Source organism: Mobula hypostoma, chromosome 1 (assembly GCF_963921235.1).
Source record: "Mobula hypostoma chromosome 1, sMobHyp1.1, whole genome shotgun sequence".
NCBI classification, from domain to species: Eukaryota; Metazoa; Chordata; class Chondrichthyes; order Myliobatiformes; family Myliobatidae; genus Mobula; species Mobula hypostoma.
The window spans coordinates 17952675-17966237 of NC_086097.1; the positions used below are offsets into that span (position 1 = coordinate 17952675).

The 13563-nt window shown below is 38.1% G+C and overlaps 1 protein-coding gene across 4 annotated transcripts in view; it reads left to right on the plus strand.

Moving 5' to 3' along the window:
- Window positions 1–13270, plus strand: part of LOC134344379 (latent-transforming growth factor beta-binding protein 2-like) — a 510939-nt gene extending 497669 nt beyond the window's left edge. For all 4 annotated transcript variants that reach the window (XM_063044071.1, XM_063044078.1, XM_063044088.1 and 1 more), the window contains 2 exons: window positions 4349–4498; window positions 8740–13270. In XM_063044071.1, the coding sequence (XP_062900141.1) occupies window positions 4349–4498; window positions 8740–8900 (311 nt within the window). In that variant the 3' untranslated portion in view covers window positions 8901–13270. The remainder of the gene's footprint in view (window positions 1–4348; window positions 4499–8739) is intronic.
- The last annotated feature ends 293 nt before the right edge of the window (window positions 13271–13563 follow it).

Below are 13563 nucleotides of genomic sequence, written 5' to 3' on the forward strand. Positions count from 1 at the left end.
TGGGAAATCTTGCCTGACAAATCAATTAGAGTTCTTCAAGGAAGTAACAAGCTTGATGGACAAAGAAGAGACAGTGGATATCATTTACTTGGATTTTCAGAAAGCGTTTGATAAGGTCCCACACGTGGGGCTGCTAAACAAGGTAAAATTCTATGGCGTTACAGGAAAGATACTAGCATGGATAGCGGAATGGCTGACCGGCAAGAGGCAGTGAGTGGGAATAAAAGGAGCCTTTTCTGGTTGGCTGCCAGTGACTAGTGGTGTTCCTCAGGTCAGTATTGGGACCACTGCTTTTCACATTGTCAATAATTTAGATAATGGAATTATTAGCTTTGTGGCAAAGTTTGCAGATGATATGAAGATAGGTGGAGGTGTAGGTAATGCTGGGAAGCAATGTGATTGCAGCAGGATTTAGACAAATTGTAAGAATGGGCAAATAAGTGGCAGATAGAATATTGTGTTGGGAAATGTATGATCATGCATGTTGGTAAAAGGAACAGTAGTGCAGACCATTACCTAAATGGAGAGAAGGTTCAAACATCAGAGGCGCAAAGGAACATAGGAGTCCTCGTGCAAGACTCCCAGAAGGTTAATTTACAGGTTGAGACTATGGTAAGAAGGCAAATGCAATGTTGGCAAATTTATTTCAAGGGGAATAGAATATAAAAGCAAGGAAATAATGCTGAGCCTTTATAAGACCCTAGTTAGGCTGTAATTAGAGTATTGTCAACAGTTTTGGACCCCATATCTCAGAAAGGATGTGTTGTCATTGGAGAGAGTCCTGAGGAGGTTCACGAAGATGATTCCGGGAATGAAAGGCTAAACGTATGAGGCATGTTTGTCAGCTTTGTGCCTGTACTCACTGGAAGTTAGAAGACTATGGGAGGATCTCATTGAAACCTACTAAATGTTGAAAGGACTGAATAGGATGGATATGGAGCGGATGTTTCCTATGGTGGGCGTATCCAGAACTACAGGGCACAACCTCAGAATTGAATATCAACCCTTTAGAACAGAGGTAAGGAGGGATTTTTTTAGCTAGAGAGTAGTAAATCTGTGGAATGCTCTGCCACAGACTGTGGTGGAGGCCAAGTCCGTGCATATATTTAAAGCGGAAGATGATCATTTCCTGATTGGTCAGGGCATCAAAGGGTATGATGAGAAGGCAGGTGTATGGGATTGAGTGGGATCCAGGATCAGCCGTGATGGAATGGTGGAGCAGATTCAATGGTCTGAATGGCCTAATTCTGCTCCTATGACTTATGGTCTAAACACAATGAAAATTTGTCACAGTAACTATCCAAAGATGTGTGATTTTGTTGTACGTAAGCTGATTGGCTCACTTCTCTGGAACAGGTAGGCCATGGTTCAGTTGAAATTGAGCCCCAGTGGTTGAGCTGTGGTTTTCTATTGCAAGTTCTCAGTCGTCTAACAAAGGAGCCTGAAGACTCACACTCAACGTTTTAAAACAGCTTCTTCCCCTCTGCCATCAAATTTCTGAATGCTTCCTGAGTCCATGAACACTAGCTCATTATTTGTCTTTAACACTTATTCATTAATTTTTGTCATTTTTATGTCTTGCACTGTACTACTGATGCAAAACAAAATTTCACAGCATATTCAATATCACTGATAATAAGCTATATTCCACAGTGATTCAACAATGATGGCAGCCTTTAGGTAGATTTTGAGATTTGGAATAATTGAAAAGAGGAATGGGATGAAGACTGAGGAACAGAAAGAAGTAGGTGAAGTAATCAAAATGGGAAAGTGAATTGGGATAGACGGGAAGGCAGTAACGAAGGATTGTAATTGTGAGAGAAAACTAGGCAAATGGGATAGAAAGAAAGACATTCAAATGGTCAGCTTCAATGAGAGAGGTGCAAGAAACATTCATGAAAGTGGGGAGAGGCAGTTGGGAAAGGAGTTTAGCAGAAGCCAGGAAAGGAATCAGGAAATGGGAAAGAAAGTTGTGAGCACAAAGTACTGTGTTTGAAAAGGAAGAATTCTGGAAGGGACTATATAAATAAGCAATGCACGGTAATGAAGATGGGAGGAGCAGAACGCTTGGCTGTTCAGGAACATTTTGTTCAAAAAATGATCCTTTTTTTCAACAGCTGGGAATGAAGGAACTAGGTAGTGGAGTTGTGAATAATGTAAAACTGACACCTACTTCTGTGGAAATGCATTTCTGATGGGACCAACACCTGCTAAACTGTAATGTTTTGAAAGCACTTTTTTTTTACCCTCACACCACCCCTGCAGGCTACCTCCATTACCACCCTTCTCCCCACTGAATATTTAAGTAATTGTGGTGCCACTCATTCCTTTTACCACAATATGCCACTTTCTGAAAGCCCTAAACATTTTCTAACAACACATACAGAATGCTGGAGGAACTCAGCAGGCCAGGCAGCATCTATGGAAAAGAGTACAGTCAACACTTCGGACCGAGATTCTTCAGTGTGACTGGAGAAAAAAAGATGAGGAGTAGATTTAAAACGTGGGGGGAGGGGAGGAAGAAACACAAGGTGATAGGTGAAAGTGGGAGGGGGAGGGGTGAAGTAAAGAACTGAGAAGTTGATTGGTGAAAGAGATATGGGACTGAAGAAGGGAGAATAAGAGATAAGGTCAGAGAGGGAAAAAGGAATGGGGGCTGGTGAAGAGGAAAGGGGGTGTATTACCAGAAGTTCGAGAAAACTATGTCAATGCCATCAGATTGGCGGCTACCCAAGTGAAATATAAGGTGTTGTTCCTCCAACCTGAGTGATATGTCAACCCATGGCCTCCTCTACTGTTGCGATGAGGCCACACTTAGGTTACTCCTCCCCTATTTTCTTTCTTCCAATTTTGAGGTTTTTGCATATGTTCCAGTTTACTCCCACATCCCAAAAATGTGCAAATTAGTAGATTAATTTGCTTCTGTATGTTGCTCAGATTATATAGGTCAGAGGTAGAATCTGGGGGAGTAGGGTATATGTGGGGAGAATTTTGAGGCTGTGCCCTCTAGTTCTGGATGCCCACATTATAGGAAACGTCCTCTCCACATCCACCCTATCCTACTCATTTCAACATTCGGTAGGTTTCAATGAGATTCACCCGCATTCTTCTAAATTCCAGTGAATTACCTGGCCTGCTGAGTTTCTCCAGTATTTTGAGTGTGTTGCTTAGATTTCCAGAATCTTCAGATCCTCTCTTGGTTCTGAAACATTTTATAGTGCACTTTCCAAAAATAATTTAGATAATTTAGTGAGTAACTGGTCAACACTGTCCTTCAGCTACTATTTTCACAATCTTATATTAACTCCATTTTTATAAATTCTCCCCACATTTTCACCACTGGGTAATATAGTTTTGAAATGTGAGAGTAAACTGGGACATACTGCAAAAACCCACAGGGAAGGCATGCAAACTCAGCAATTGTTACGGTTAAGTTTTTTTAAAAAGAGATATAGGTGAGACATGTATCTTTGCATAAATATGCTTATCATGCAATGCACCACTATAGTCAGTAATTACAAGTACTGGATTAAACACAGTCTCACTGGCTGTACCAATATATGATTTATTATATTTTGTGCTTAAATTGAATGTTATGTTTTTCTCTGAGCCACTATCATCTACACATTGGCATCTGAGCTGCCAAATAGTCATCAGATGATCATCTTGTGTGTAGTTTTGAACAATTTTATCTTTAAATTTGCCACTGAAGTCAATGGAACTAAATTTTGGAAAGCAAATACAACTTGTAATTACTGTCTATAGTTGTTGTATTGCATGTTAGGAATATTTATCCAAAGGTACATTTTTCACCTGCAGTATATCTCTTAAAAAAAACTTAACTGTGACAATTGATTTAAAACAAAATAGTTCTAGGATGTATGCTAGAAAATAAGATGACCTTAAAGTAATAAAAAATCTACAGGAATGATTTAGACAGAACATTTACAGTTAATCGGCATTCAATATGGACCTTAGATATGTGGGAAAGACTGCATTTAAAGTGAATGAATTATGAGACAGTGGTGGAAATAAGGGCCATTGACTAATGAGATGTTAGCCTCAAAACAGACCTCAAAAGTAGGGGACAAAGTAAGCATAAATAAACTTCTCTTGTGACAAGCCATTGCAATTTGAAAATTGGTAATCTGAACTCAATTTGGATATTTTTCAAAATTTGTCTTAATTTAACATCTTGGACATTACACTGGATTACTGACCATCAAAATCCTTAGTGCAGAAACTGAATATAAGGTAGTGGGAGCTGGTTATGGCAGTTTGAAGATCGGAATGCCTGAGACATATAATCTTCACTGCTGTTGAAAAATTTTTAAATCCATTTTTACAGATCGTTCCAGTAGCTTTGAAGGCTTACAAGCAGAGGAGTGTGGAATTCTGAATGGCTGTGAAAATGGCCGATGTGTACGAGTACAGGAAGGATACACCTGTGATTGTTTTGATGGGTTTGAGCTTGATATGACAAAAATGACTTGTGTAGGTAAGTGAACATTTGCTTCCATGTAAACTTTTTCTGCACTTTTTCAGATATCTGCCACCTCTGTTCACCAGTTGCCAACCTATCACAGAATTTTCAACCTTTAATCCCAAATACAACTGCTCCGCTCATTGGTACAATTGCTGGCACTGTCTCTTCCAGCATTTCATCCCTTAACTTTTCTAAAATGTGTTGTTTACATCAACCTCATGAAATTTTTAAGAATGTAGGAACAAATGGGAATGTGAAGCTAATCAAACGTAATCACATTAAATGATGATGCTGACCCAGAAAACTTTTCTCCTTATTATCATATTCTTTAATAGGAAGTAATTACTAGAATGAGGGGACATAGCCTCATGATTTGGGGGAATTGATTTCGGTTGGAATAAGGAGAAACTGCTCTTCCCAGAGAGTAGTAAATCTGTGGAAATCTCTGCCCAGGGAAGCAATGGAGGCTACCTCATTAAATACACTTAAGACGCAATGAGATGGAATTTTGCATAGGAGGAGAATTAAGGGTTATGGGGGAAAGACAGCTGAGTTCACAGCCAAATCACCCATGATCTTATTGAATGGTGGAGCAGGTTCAATAGGTCAAATGGCCTAATCCTGCTCCTATTTCTTATAAAACGCTGGTGGGAGTTGTGTACAGGCCACCTAACAGTAGTAGTGAGGTTGGAGATGGCATTGATCAGGAAATTAGAAATGTGTGCAATAAAGGAACAGCAATTATAATGGGTGACTTCAATCTACATATAGATTGGGTGAACCAAATTGGTAAGGGTGCTGAGAAAGAGGATTTATTGGAATGTATGCGGGATAGTTTTCTGAACCAACATGTTGAGGAACCAACTAGAGAGCAGGCCATTCTGCACTGGGTATTGAGCAATGAGGAAAGGTTAGTTAGCAATCTTGTCGCGCGAAGCCCCTTGGGTAAGAGTGACCATAAGTTGGTGGAATTTTTCATTAAGATGGAGAGTGATATAGTTAATTCAGAAACAAAGGTTCTGAACTTAAAGAAGGATAACTTTGAAGGTATGAGACGTGAATTAGTTAAGATAGACTGCCAAATGATACTTAAAGGGTTGACGGTGGATATGCAAAGGCAAGCATTTAAAGATCGCATGGATGAACTACAACAATTGTTCATCCCAGTTTGGCAAAAGAATAAACCAGGGAAGGAAGTGCACCCGTGGCTGACAAGGGAAATTATGGATAGTATCAATTCCAAAGAAGAAACATACAAATTAGCCAGAAAAAGCGGCATACCTGAGGACTGGGAGAAATTCAGAGTCCAGCAGAGGAGGACAAAGGGCTTAATTAGGAAAGGGAAAAAAGATTATGAGAGAAAGCTGGCAGGGAACATAAAAACTGACTGTAAAAGCTTTTATAGATACGTGGAAAAAAAAAGATTGGTTAAGACAAATGTAGGTCCCCTACAGACAGAAACAGTTGAATTGATTATGGGGAGCAAGGACATGGCAGACCAATTGAATAACTACTTTGGTTCTGTCTTCACTAAGGAGGACATAAATAATCTTCCGGAAATAGTAGGGGAACGAGGGTCTAGTGAGATGGAGGAACTGAGGGAAATACATGTTAGTAAGGAAGTAGTGTTAGGTAAATTGAAGGGATTGAAGGCAGATAAATCCCCAGGGCCAGAAGGTCTGCATCCCAGAGTGCTTAAGGAAGTAGCCCAAGAAATAGTGGATGCATTAGTGATAATTTTTCAAAACTCTCCAGATTCTGGATTAGTTCCTGAGGATTGGAGGGTGGCTAATGTAACCCCACTTTATGAAAAAGGAGGGAGAGTGAAACTGGGGATTTATAGACTGGTAAGCCTGACATCGGTGGTGGGGAAAATGCTAGAGTCAGTTATCAAAGATGTGATAACAGCACATTTGGAAAGTAGTGAAATCATCGGGCAAAGTCAGTATGGATTTGTGAAAGGAAAATCATGTCTGACGAATCTCATAGAATTTTTTGAGTATGTAACTAGTAGAGTGGATAGGGGAGAACCAGTGGATGTGGTATATTTGGATTTTCAAAAGGCTTTCGACAAGGTCCCACACAGGAGATTAGTGTGCAAACTTAAAGCACACGGTATTGGGGGTAAGGTATTGATGTGGGTAGAGAATTGGTTGGCAGACAGGAAGCAAAGAGTGGGAATAAACAGGACCTTTTCAGAATGGCAGGTAGTGACTAGTGGGGTACTGCAAGGCTCAGTACTGGGACCCCAGTTGTTTACAATATATATTAATGACTTAGACGAGGAATTAAATGCAGCACCTCCAAGTTTGCGGATGACACGAAGCTGGGCGGCAGTGTTAGCTGTGAGGAGGATGCCAAGAGGATGCAGGGTGACTTGGATAGGTTAGGTGAGTGGGCAAATTCATGGCAGACGCAATTTAATGTAGATAAATGTGAAGTTATCCACTTTGGTGGCAAAAACAGGAAAACAGATTATTATCTGAATGGTGGCCGATTAGGAAAAGGGGAGGTGCAATGAGACCTGGGTGTCATTAAACACCAGTCATTGAAAGTGGGCATGCAGGTACAGCAGGCGGTGAAAAAGGCGAATGGTATGCTGGCATTCATAGCAAGAGGATTCGAGTACAGGAGCAGGGAGGTACTACTGCAGTTGTACAAGGCCTTGGTGAGACCACACTTGGAGTATCGTATGCAGTTTTGGTCCCCTAATCTGAGGAAAGACATCCTTGCCATAGAGGGAGTACAAAGAAGGTTCACCAGATTGATTCCTGGGATGGCAGGACTTTCATATGATGAAAGACTGGATCGACTAGGCTTATACTCTCTGGAATTTAGAAGATTGAGGGGGGATCTGATTGAAACGTATAAAGTTCTAAAGGGATTGGACAGGCTAGATGCAGGAAGATTGTTCCTGATGTTGGGAAGTCCAGAACGAGGGATCACAGTTTGTGGATAAAGGGGAAGCCTTTTAGAACCGAGATGAGGAAAAACTTCTTCACACAGAGAGTGGTGAATCTGTGGAATTCTCTGCCACAGGAAACAGTTGAGGCCAGTTCATTGGCTATGTTTAAGAGGGAGTTAGATATGGCCCTTGTAGCTAAAGGGATCAGGGGGTATGGTGAGAAGACAGGTATAGGGTTCTGAGTTGGATTTTCAGCCATGATCGTACCGAATGGCGGTGCAGGCTCGGAGGGCCGAATGGCCTACTCCTGTACCTGTTTTCTATGTTTCTATATTCTTTCATATAATTCTTTGCAAATCATGTTTTATATGTCAATTTTAAATTTAGTTATCTGATCTATTGCAGCTGGCTGAGTCTACAAGCCTCTGCAGCCTCTTGAGATCCTGTGCATTGGGCCCTCCATAACAGGTTCTGACACAACCAGTCAGAATGCTCTATAACATACATTTATTGAAATGTGCAAGAGTCTTTGTTGACATACCAAATAATCCTCAGACTCCAAGAGCTGCTTGCAAGCTGTCTTCATGATTTTATTAATGTATTGAGCCCAGGATTGATCCTCCAAAATGTTGTTGCCCAGGAACTTAAAGCTGCTCACCCTTTCCAACACTGACCCCTCAAGGCTGTGTCTCAAAACTTCCTCTTCCTGAAGTCCACAAGCAGTATCTTGGCTCTTGCTGATGAGTTTGAGACTGTTGTTGTGTTTCCACTCAACCAGCCAATCTATCCAACTCCTGTATGCCTCCTTGTTGCCATCTGAGATTTTACCAACAACAATGGTGTTATTGTGAATTTATAGATAGTGTTTGAACTGCTTGATTGTGTTTGCCAAAGTCATATTCTGCAAAACTTCTAATATAACACTTGCGGATATTATATTAGCTATGTCTTGATCAAATGTAATTTAGTGTTTTCCATGTTTTACACAGGAGGTCTGTTGTTCGGGGTGGAGATCATTAGTTTATTTTGTGATGGTGATTTCATTCCATTCTTTCCTCCAAGCTTTGAGGCCGACAAAAAAACTTGTACACTTGTCCAGCAAAGAAATGGGATATTGTGCAAGAAGGGGCTCTTTAAATCTGAGGGAACAGGGAGGATTTTGGTTATTTATGTGGATGACCACTAAGTTCACAGGTTTGTCACACAGATATCAGGATGAGCAATATTGGCCAATAGCATTGAATTAGTTTGAACGTTAGAGTTCTTGTGATTGGAAGTATTGCAAAATTTTATGCTGGATATCATTAAATTCAATGGTTTTACCTACCACCTTTACTTTTTTTCCCAGATATAAACGAATGTGATGATCTCAGTGATACCATACCGCTCTGCAGGAATGCAAACTGTGAGAACACAGAGGGGTCATATAAATGCATATGTTTACCAGGCTATATGCTTTCACAGAATACTAATGACTGTATACTGGAAAGAGAAGCAGGACATCAATAAGAACCTCAGCACTGTCCCCTGGGAAGGGAATTGGAAGCACTTGGTGATTTATTTTAAGGGGAAAAATGTTTATTTTACTTGGGATTATCAATGTGAGTAAAGTTTCAATGATAAACCACAAATGTACCAATGCAGTTACCTAACTTCTTAATAATTTATGCCTATGACTTTAAGAATAATTAAATTGGCAATGACTATATTTAGGAAACCAAAGTACAGAGACAACGCAAAGAGCAAGTAGGCTGAGAATAAGCAAACACAGTACTTTCTTTGAATAATGAAAAAGTCTAAATTCCCAGACAGTCATATTTTCCTTATTTGGTCCATATCTCTGTTCTCTGTTTGTGTGGTTTTGTGTTCTTGATCACATCTTTTTGGAGGGGGAAAAGGATAGCAACTAAAAATAGTGATGAAGGAAGTGCAAGTGTAATCGAGGAATTAACATTGTAATTTGAAGGCCCACATTTCACCTGCTGGCTGAATATTACAATGTGCATGGTTTCCATAGCAATAATATGAAAATAATCTCTGCTAACCTGAGCATGTCTTAATTACTCCTGTGAAATTTCATTTGGTTGTACAGTATAAAAGTATGTATGACATCACTTATTTATAATGTTTGAATTTTTTTTTAATTCTAAACCCTAAATATTAATACAAAATGTCACTATATTTCATTCCTGTTGGTAAAAGCTCTCTTCAAATAATAGATTTCAGTACAAAGACTGTAATGTTCCTACTGTCAGGTTAAAAATACATGTTGAAAATGTATTAAATCAGATGACAGGCAAGTGGATTACTGAAATCCAAGATATAAGTGCATCTTCTAAATTTATTAAAATTTTAATTCAATAAAGTGTGAAGGAGTAAACAAGTTCCTTGTGGTCAATAGAACATGCTGTGAATATTTGGTATATGTTAAAGGTTGGAGAGCAGAGGGCTCGATCCTGTCATACAGTGCTGATCAGAAATTTGCACTTTACCCTCTATCAACACCCAAACAGATGGCGTGCAAAGTCTGTAACTTTGGAAGGTTCGGAATATCACTTTGTGTGCTTCAGTTTTTTATTGGTTTCTTGTCCTTTAGATACTAAAGCTACCTGCAGAGCCCCTCCAAACCCGCACTCCCCCCCAAGCCAAACTTCATTAGATATGTTTGATACATGAAGTGACTTAAAAATTCCCTGCAATAACCTTGCTTTACAGAATTTTGTACTGTGGCAAAGGCCAGGGTAAGACATAGCCCAAACAATCATGGTTGGTGCCTAAAATCATATTATGCTACAGCAAAAAGTATAAGCTTGAACTTTGTCAAATTGAGGATTTATACCTATTTGTTGTTGCAAAGGTTAGCTTAAAGGGATTTATCTGCCTATATCTTTTAAGAATAAATACTTATTTAAGAGTTTTTTTTAAACTCAAATCTTTTGGATTGTTTTCGTGAATATACCCCTGAAAATATAGTATCCTATTTGAAAATACTTCCATGGCCTCTACTCGGCTCTTTTAATGCTGATAAAATGTAGACACATATTATCCAATATCAGCTGGTGCTGTTGTCTTCAGCCCAGTTGATTAAATGTACCGTTTGTACTTCAATGCCTTTTGTTACGTCAGTGTTCTAAGATTGTATAGTCAATTGTTGATAAAGAAGCAATCTAACGAAAACATAGCTAGTAAATCGTAACCAGAGCAAAGCTGAAAGCTTCACATAATCTTTTGAATCTTTGAGGACATGCAGTTAAAAGAAATCTTAATGTAATAAGGAACAAGCAGAAATTTGGAGTGAAACAGGGTGTATAATATTCTGAATGATCTGGAAATGTATTTTAATCAGAATCAGAATACGGAATCCTTTACTTTGCAATTGTTTTGAAAGAATGCTATTAGTTTATAAATGCACTTTAATTTTATTAGTATTAGTTCACTTTGAAAGATTACCTCAGCTGCCCTGAAAATGAATTAAATGTACTTTTCTTTCCTTAGTTCTTCTCCCGAAAGTGTTGATTTTCATGTTTGGCTGTACCTTCAGGAATTCCCCACATGTAATTACAGTAGTCATTCTTCATGTTTTCAAATGAACACTAGGATTGGATATCCTGATTTGCCTGATCATCCCCTAGTCTGAAAACTTTCATCAAGTGTGACAAGAAATGGCAGAGAAACACTGACCATTTTTCTCTTCCTGACCTATGAAAGCTCATGATAATTGCAGGGCTCTTCATTCTGATATTGGCTTTTGTGATAAGAAAGGAGGATTAAATCGGGAACAAATGTGGCTCAGCAGCTAACATTGTGATGTCAGATTATTCCTTTAAAATTACAGTAAGATTCTTATTTCACTTTGTAAGTTTATAAATTAAATAGTATAATAATTTGATAAAGTTAACGTGAATTCACATCTGTACATTTTAGGCTGGTATAACAACTGTCCAAATCTTGCACATAGTGTGAATGTTTTGTTAGTCCTTCCAGTGACCTAACCAATGCTAAAGCAATTACAGATCAGTTATTGAAAATCTCAAGTAAAGGAAACATGTGAGTTTTTTTTCTTTTGTGTGTGTATTTTGTTTTTTTTTACATAATAAGCTCTGGTATATCTTGTAAATCATACTTGCTACTAAAGAGTCTGTAAAGCTACAACACCTGATTCCTGTACATGTTTTGTGGATACCTTTTTCATTCTCAAAAAGAAAGGAGCATATGTTTTGTACAGATTTATATACAAAATACAATGTATTTAATGTTTTACACAAGATAAAGGTTGGTTATTTAGTAATAACATTAAAACTGTTTTCAGTTTGGGTGATTCTTTTACGAGTTTTTTGGTGAATTCTGGTATCTCATGCCGAAAATTTTAAGTGTTAAATGCTTTATCCATATTTCACTTTATTTTCTGTTGCAATATGTAGGTCATAAATGTATTTCCAGTAATGTACCATATAAAGTGCAAATGCTTTGCCCTGTAGAACAGTTCTATCAACCGATATGCAACACAATATGCAGTGATTCAAGAATGTAGCTCATCACCAGTTACCCAAGTGCAATTGAGCCTTTCCAATGAAAGCCCATGTCCTGCAAAAAACAGGAAGAAAGTTGGTTACAGCTGCTTACACCAAATGTTCAAAAATAGTATTGACAGTATATCAAAGTATTCTGAAATTCTGTTCCATCATTTCAGTGGAACCCAGTTTTGGAAGTAGAATATATTACACAGCTTCTGTTTTATTAAACATTTAGTGCTAATCACTAAGGCCATTTTTTTTTCTCTCATACTTGAGACTAAAGTGGCAATTTCACAACATTGTACAGCTTTTAGAACAGAAAATCTGTGTGACGATGTGATGTGTTGTGCTCTCTTAAGAATATAAAAATTAGAACAAGTGTAGGGCATAAGATCTTGGATGATTGGACTTTGTCTCAGCTCTACTTTCCTGCCTGTTCTCCCTGAACCCTTGATAGCCCTAGAAACAAAGTATCTCTCTCTCTCATCAATGTATTCTGAATGAGGGAAAAGTATCACATGGAGGAAATTATCCCTTGATTATCCAAGGAATTTTAATTAGGTCACTTGGTTTAATTTTCAAATTTTCTTTGAGATTGGTATTTGCTTGTCATCTTAAAGGAGCAAGTGCGTCCGACTAAAAGCAGAGTGTCACTTTAATTGTGCTTTCTTGGTCAGTTTTTTTGTTATTCTTGAAGCCTGCATTATGATATTGGTTGGTTTCAGGTTTTTATAGATATGTCAGTTGTCATTAAAATTCTAATCAAAAGCCCATGTGTCTGTATTGTTAAAAAATAAAAACAGTTGCTACAAAGTACTAGTCTTGTTTCCAGGAATATTCCAGCTTCAGTGAAGTTTCCCATCACTTCCTCACAGTTGGAATCTCAAAACCAAGTAAAATACTTGATCTGTATTGTATAAAATTAATTTGAAATTAAGTAAAAGTCCCTGGTCTTGATTTAACTACTGATAAGCATTCTTTTTTCAAAATTCATTGTAAAATGAGGCAACCAAATATAGGTAAGAAAATTCACATTCAGAATCTGATTTGCTTGCATAAAATCTCAGATGATGTGTATGCTAGGAAAGGTACTATACGTCAAGTGCTTGGCTGAATTACAAGGGAGCATATGTGAAGAGTTTTACCAAATCTTCCATTTAAGATGGTATACTGCTTCTACAAGAAACACTGTTCAAAAGCAATATCTGAAAATTGTAGGTTTTTTTATTTTTATCTTCTCATTTGTTCCAGTCACCTTGTTAAATATTCCATTGCCTAGACAATGAGTTGACGCTGCCTGTCCATCACTTCACTGTTGACCAGAAAAGTCACCTATGCCATCATGTATGAATTTATCATTTTCAACCCTGGAAATAAAAATAGTTGTAACTCAATCAGTTTTTTTTTTGCTTTATGTAACTCATATTGTGATTTGAAAACAAATGTAATTATTGTTCATTATAGGCCTAAAATCCTTAGCAGAAGAGGTTATTCCCAATAATTATTACCTGGCCCGGGGATTCTAAGTAGTCCTTGTTGCTGGCAACTCTTTTCCCCATTCTAAACATTCATGCAGGTCAGCTGGTAAATATTATTTATGGGTTTCCGGTCAGAACATGCAAAGTAGCAACAGTAACAATACCATATTTATGTTTGCA